The sequence below is a fragment of the Bos indicus x Bos taurus genome, chromosome 2, assembly GCF_003369695.1.
Source record: "Bos indicus x Bos taurus breed Angus x Brahman F1 hybrid chromosome 2, Bos_hybrid_MaternalHap_v2.0, whole genome shotgun sequence".
Classification (NCBI taxonomy): domain Eukaryota; kingdom Metazoa; phylum Chordata; class Mammalia; order Artiodactyla; family Bovidae; genus Bos; species Bos indicus x Bos taurus.
The window spans coordinates 89667208-89673435 of NC_040077.1; the positions used below are offsets into that span (position 1 = coordinate 89667208).

The following is a 6228-nucleotide window of genomic DNA, read 5'->3' on the forward strand; positions in this document are numbered from 1 at the left end:
AGTACTCTTGCCTGGAAAATCCCATGGACGGAGGAGCCTGGTAGGCTGCAGTCCATAGGGTGGCTAAGAGTCAGACACGACTGAGCGACTTCACTTTCACTTTTCACTTCTGTGCATTGGAGAAGGAAATGGCAACCCACTCCAGTGTTCTTGCCTGGAGAATCCCAGGGATGGGGGAGCCTGGTGGGCTGCCATCTATAGGGTCGCACAGAGTCGGACACGACTGAAGTGACTTAGCAGTAGCAGCCTCAGTCCTCATCATCTGATAGAGAAAAAGGTGTGTTATTAATGGGAAATGCCAGCTGGGATCTCTTCAGACTGTGTCCATTGGGTGAGTGTTGCCTGAATATTTTAAGGGATCCTCTGTCTTTGTCTGAGGCCCATCCAGGTCTGGTGTTCTGATTGGCCTTATGCTTGGCCTTGAGAACCTGTATGGCTTTTGGATCCACTTCCAGCTTTATTCTTTTTCCTTCTCTTCTTCTAGACCGCAGATTCCCATCTCCTTCTTAGCTCTTGTGTTAGTGTAAGTTAGCCTTCTTTCAGGACCAGACAAGGTTTAGACCCGTATGTGGGTGGAAGAGTCAGGACTGAAACTCAGACCTTGTGATTCCAAGGCTTTCTCTTTTACCCAGTTTCATGCAGTGGCCTGCTGACTGCCTTGCGACAGCCCAGCCAGAGCCTGCAGGCAGCCCAGATCAAAGCAAGAAATTAAGTAAGGTGCAGGATAGCATGGGTTCTGTTCAGCCCCTGCATACAAGGATGGAAAGGGAGGAAGTGGCTTTCTTTCAAGGGCTTTGATAATGGAGTCAATCTATCAGTGAAAAGAGGCTTTTGAGCAGACTAACAAGTAAACAAAAGAGCTTTGAGTCTGGTGTTTCTCTGTTTGCTTCTGCCCCCTAGAGGAGAGAATGCTCCATGATTGGAGAGTGACTCCTGAAAGGGAGAGTTTGGAATAAAGCAGAGGGGATAGCACTGGGGTCCCTGTCCAGGTTCTCTCATGGTACAGCCCCACCTGAGCACAGAACTGGGCACTGAAGCCTTGCCTACACCCTCAGAAACCTTGCCTAGCGGGAGGTGCTGCTGCGCCTTGTCTACCACTCCGGGACCCTATGTAGACAAGTGAGGTTGCTTGTCATAGGATTTTAAAGAGATTGGCACCTTCTTTATATCTCTTCATTATGGCGTTTTGTACACACACACACACACACATATATACATATAATTCATTGGTTTTTTTGCCCTTACCTCCTGGTCTGGCAGAAGAACAACAGTGAATAGCTTAACTACATTCTTGCTGCTACTACTGCTGCTAAGTCACTTCAGTCGTGTCCAACTCTGTGCGACCCCATAGACAGCAGCCCACCAGGCTCCCCTGTCCCTGGGATTCTCCAGACAAGAACACTGGAGTGGGTTGCCATTTCCTTCTCCAATGCATGAAAGTGAAAAGTGAAAGTGAAGTCGCTCAGTCGTGTCCGACTCCTAGCGACCCCATGGACTGCAGCCTACCTTCTCTGCTCAGGACCTTTAAAGCCTCAGAAAAGAAAATGTTAGTTGCTCAATCGTGTCCAACTCTTTGCAACTCCATGGACTGTAGCCCTCCAGGCTCCTTTGTCCCTGAAATTCTCCAGGCAGGAATACTGGAGTGGGTAGCCATTTGCTTCTCCAGGAGATCTTCCCAACCCAGGAATAGAACCTTCACTGCAGATAGATTCTTTACCGTCTGAGCCACCAGGGTAAAGCCTCAAACTATGACACAAAAAGCAGAAACAGACCATGTTTAGAATTGTGATCCAGTGTCTCTTGAGCTTTCCTTACTCCTGTGTTTTTCATCTTTCTTTTTCCAGACATTCTTCGGGACACCTTCACTTCCCTGGGCTATGAAGTCAAGCATTTCTTATATCTCACTGTGAAAGATATAACCAACATTCTACGCCAAGTTGCCCAGATGCCCCAGCACCAAGACTCTGACAGCTTTGCGTGTATCCTGGTGAGCCGAGGGGGCTCCCAGAGCGTGTTTGGCGTGGATCAGACTCACTCTGGGGTCCCTTTGGATCATATCAGAAGAATGTTCATGGCAGACACGTGCCCCTCTCTCTCAGGGAAGCCAAAGCTCTTTTTTATTCAGAGCTATGTGAAATCAGAGGGCCAGCTGGAGGACAGCAGCTTCCTGGAGGTGGACGGGCCGTCAGTGAAAAGTGCAGACTCCAAGGCCAGACAGCCTGGGCCCTACCAAGATTTGATTCACCGAGAAGCTGACTTCTTCTGGAGCCTGTGCAAAGCAGATGTGTCCCTGCTGGAGGGGCCCTCCAGCTCACCCTCATTGTACCTGAAGTGCCTCTCCCAGAAACTGTGGAAAGAAAGGTGAGCCGCCCAATCTGTGATGGATCCTGGCCCCAATTGTTTATTTTCTGCTGCCAAGATGGAAGGGCCTTCCCAAGTGGTGCTAGTGGTAAAAAAAACCCACCTGCCAACACAGGAGACATAAGAGATGTGGGTTCGATCCCTGGGTTGGGAAGATCCCCTGGAGGAGGGCATGGCAACCCACTTCAGTATTCTTGCCTGGAGAATCCCGTGGACAGAGGAGCCCGGCAGGCTACAGTCTTTAGGGTCGCAAAGAGACGGACATGACTAAAGCGACTTAGCACGCACACATGCGCCAAGATGGAAGTGCCGCTGTTTGATGCCCTTCTCTTCAGGGGGATTTTTTTCATTCCTTGTTGCGGTTGCCTTAAGAGTCTGAGATAGATTCTGCACAGTTTATGAATGCTTTGTGCCTTAGAAGGATATTTAGTAGAGCTTGTGGTTTGGATATTTTTCTTCAAAATTAAGAAATGTTTATTTTTTCATATTACAAAAGTAATGCATGCTTCTTACTGGGAAGAAAACCACCACCACCACCACCACCACCAAACCATGAGATATAGATGCTGAAAGCAGAACATAACAAGCAGTTTTAATCCATCTTACCAGAACCAACCTGTTAACCAAATCTCAATATATTACCTTCCAGATCTTTTTTGGATCCCATACAATTATACATAAGCATGTGTTTTAAGCCAAAATGAAATCATAATCTACTGTTACTTTATAACATGCTTTTAGTTTGTGTAACAGCTTATTTTTACATGTCAGGAATCACATTTCTATAGCATTTTACTACCTGCAGAGTAGTCCATAATATGGTTACAGCATAATTTCCTTGGCCAGTCTTTAGTCTTTGCGCAATATTTTGCATTGGGCAATGTTTTTACATCTTTTTAGGTCAGTATTTGTGCTTATTCTAAATTGTTTTATTGAAGGGAAAATTCCAAGAAGTGGAATTACTATGTCAAATGACAAGCATTAAATTATTAAATTACTGTGTCAAATGACAAGCATTAAAAAATATGTTTATTTATTTATGCCCTCACTGGGTCTTCCTTGCTGCACTCAGGCTTTTCTTTAGTTGCAGAGAGTGATGGCTGCTCTTCCTTGCAGTCTGCGGACTTCTCATTGCAGTGATTTCTCTTGTTGCAGAGCACAGGCTCTAGAGTACGGGCTCAGTAATTGTAGCACACAAGCTTAGTTACCCTCTGGCATGTGAAATCTTCCCAGATCAAACGCTTGTCCCCGGCATTGGCAGGCAGACTCTTAACCATTGGACCACCAGGGAAGTCCAATAAGCATGTTAAAAACCTTTGATACATCTTATCAGATTGTCTTCTAGGACAGTTAGACCAGCTTTTAAAAAAATTTTGGCCATGCCATGTGGCTTGAGGGACTTTAGTTTCTCAATCAGAGATTGAACCCAGAACCCTGGTAGTGAGAGCATTGAGTCCTAACCACCAGACTGCAGGGAATTCCCATAGGGCTGCTTTTATGAGACTGTCTACATCCCTGAGTTTTCACTAATACTGTGTGCTCTTTTATTTCCCCACGTCTTGACAATTTGATGGGTAAAAAATGGTACCAGATAGTACAGGTTTGCAAGTCTTTGTTGCTTGGACATTTTTGATGATTATTGGCAAGAATACTTTTCTAAGGGAACCATCAGCGGTCTGGTGTTCCTTTAGGGGGAAGCAAGCCTCACTGTGCCTCAAATGAAGATTAGTAGTCCCTTTTCAGTTGCCCACTAATTACAATTTAGAGTATCTCCAAGTCACTTGTGAAAGGCATCTTTCGTCGCTTGGGGGACCCCAGGAATAAATCTCAGGGCCTGGGACACCTAGCCTCCTCAAGGATGGCTCAACAGTAAAGGGAGGGCTAGAGCAGGGGTGACTCAGCCTTCCAAGGTGGAAATGCCATGGGCCAGCCACATCGTTGGCCTGTCCTTTTACATTCATCCTGCATTTGCACAGAGTTGCCTCTTGGGGGAGGGGACTGTGGTCATCAAACCAGACTGCTGCAAACCTGTTTAGATCATTTGCTAAGCAGCTTGTAGACTATTTAGAAAGGGACAGTTTTACAGCACTTTCATATCTGTGAGTTGATTTCATTCTGATGATAATCTGTCTCCTCATTGATAATTGCATGGGATTAATTTTTGCCTTCTACGTTCCCTCCAGAAAGCACTCGCTCCTGGAACTCCACACTGAACTCAACCGCCTGGTGTATGATTGGAACAGCAAAGTGTCTGCTAAGGAGCGATACTATGTCTGGCTGCAGCACACTTTGAGAAAGAATCTCTTCCTCTCTCACAAATAAAAAGTCAACATCATGGCGGGTGAGAACCTGCTTCCTGTTGTATCTCCATATGGCAGAAAGCGCAGAGAACAGGCTGTCTTGTGTCTCTTTCCTTGGGCTTCCCTGGTGGCTCAGTGGTAAAGAATTCACCTGCAATGCAGGAGTGAGTCACAGGAGACGCAGGTTCAATCCCTGGGTCAGGAAGATCCCCTTTGAGGACGCATGGCAACCCACTCCAGTATTCATGCATAGAGAATCCCATGGACAGAGGAGCCCAGCAGGCTACAGTCCATGGGGTCCCAAGAGTTGGACACAACTTAGCAACTAAACTACCACCATCCAAAAACAGTAGAGCATTTTTTGCAAATGTTCATGAAACATTTACCACAACAGACTATATTCTGGGCCATAAAATAATATATTTAAGAGGACTGAAACCACACAAAATATATTCTCAGACTATGAAGAAATGAGCCTAAAAATAGCATCTGAAAAATCTACAAATATTTGGAAATCAGACAGCACACTTATAAATACCCCTGTTCAAAAAAGTCTAGGGAAATTGGAAAATATCTTTAATTGCATACAATGAAAATACAAATAGCAAAATTTGTGGCATACAGCTAGTAAGATTGATCTCTAGTTCGGCAGAGTTGGAAAGAATCAGACACGACTGAGCTACTGTGCGTTCTAGCACGCATGCACTAGCTAGAATGATAAGGGAAAAGGCACACAAATTAGGAGTGTTAGTAAGGAAAGACACCACTACAGATCCCATAGGGACATTAAAGCTGAAATTTTTATTGGCAGATTTATGCTCATAAACTTTTATGAAATTGACTATATCCTTAAGAGACAAACTGCCAAAGCTCACTCAAGGTGCAAAGAATCACATGGACAGAGGAGCGTGGCGGGCTACATGGGATCTCAAAGAGTTGGACATGGCACATATGCATACCTTTCCTCCTTGGATTGGAGAGCATGACCTGGAAGAGTATTATTGCTTAAAATATCCCGAAAGGGGGACCTCCCTGGCAGTTCAGAGATTAAGACTCTGTACTTCCACTGCAGGGGACTTGAGTCTGATCCTTTGTTGGGAAACTGATCCCATGTGCCACTTGCCACTTGGAGGGAAAAAAAAAAAAATACAAAGCAAAAAACAAAACAACAATAAAAGTTATTTATTAAATTATATTAAATTATATTATGTTGTCTGTTTACTTTTGTCACTTTTGTTAATACCATTTGTCAGCTCACAGATTTCAAGGAGAAGAGCGTTAAGGGTTTGCTTGTGTGTTTTGCTCACTGGCAAGGGTTATGGAGTGGAGTAGAGGCACTTTGATTCCAGGAGCAGGCCTTCAAGATGAGAGGAATAAGGACTTGCCATCCCTTGCCTACTTCACAGAATTGTTCCAAGGATGAAATGAGAGAGCCTTTATGATCATACCCAATGGCTGCACTGCTGATGCCATGCGCACATAGCTGTTATTATTAATAGCACACTGTGGAGGAGTTATTTTGAAAACGTTGAATCAAAGCTTGAAAACTGGTAAGGATTTTGGCAGG

General features: G+C 44.9%; 1 protein-coding gene across 8 annotated transcripts in view; it reads left to right on the forward strand.

Moving 5' to 3' along the window:
* CFLAR (CASP8 and FADD like apoptosis regulator) overlaps window positions 1-5827 on the forward strand; it is a 54444-nt gene extending 48617 nt beyond the window's left edge. For 7 of the 8 annotated variants that reach the window (XM_027564251.1, XM_027564216.1, XM_027564226.1 and 4 more), the window contains 2 exons: window positions 1845-2361; window positions 4545-4706. In XM_027564251.1, coding sequence (XP_027420052.1) covers window positions 1845-2361; window positions 4545-4683 — 656 coding nt within the window. In that variant the 3' untranslated portion in view covers window positions 4684-4706. Of the gene's footprint in view, window positions 1-1844; window positions 2362-4544 lie in introns of all 8 variants that reach the window. The other variant, XM_027564242.1, reaches the window with a different exon arrangement.
* Window positions 5828-6228: the final 401 nt, after the last annotated feature.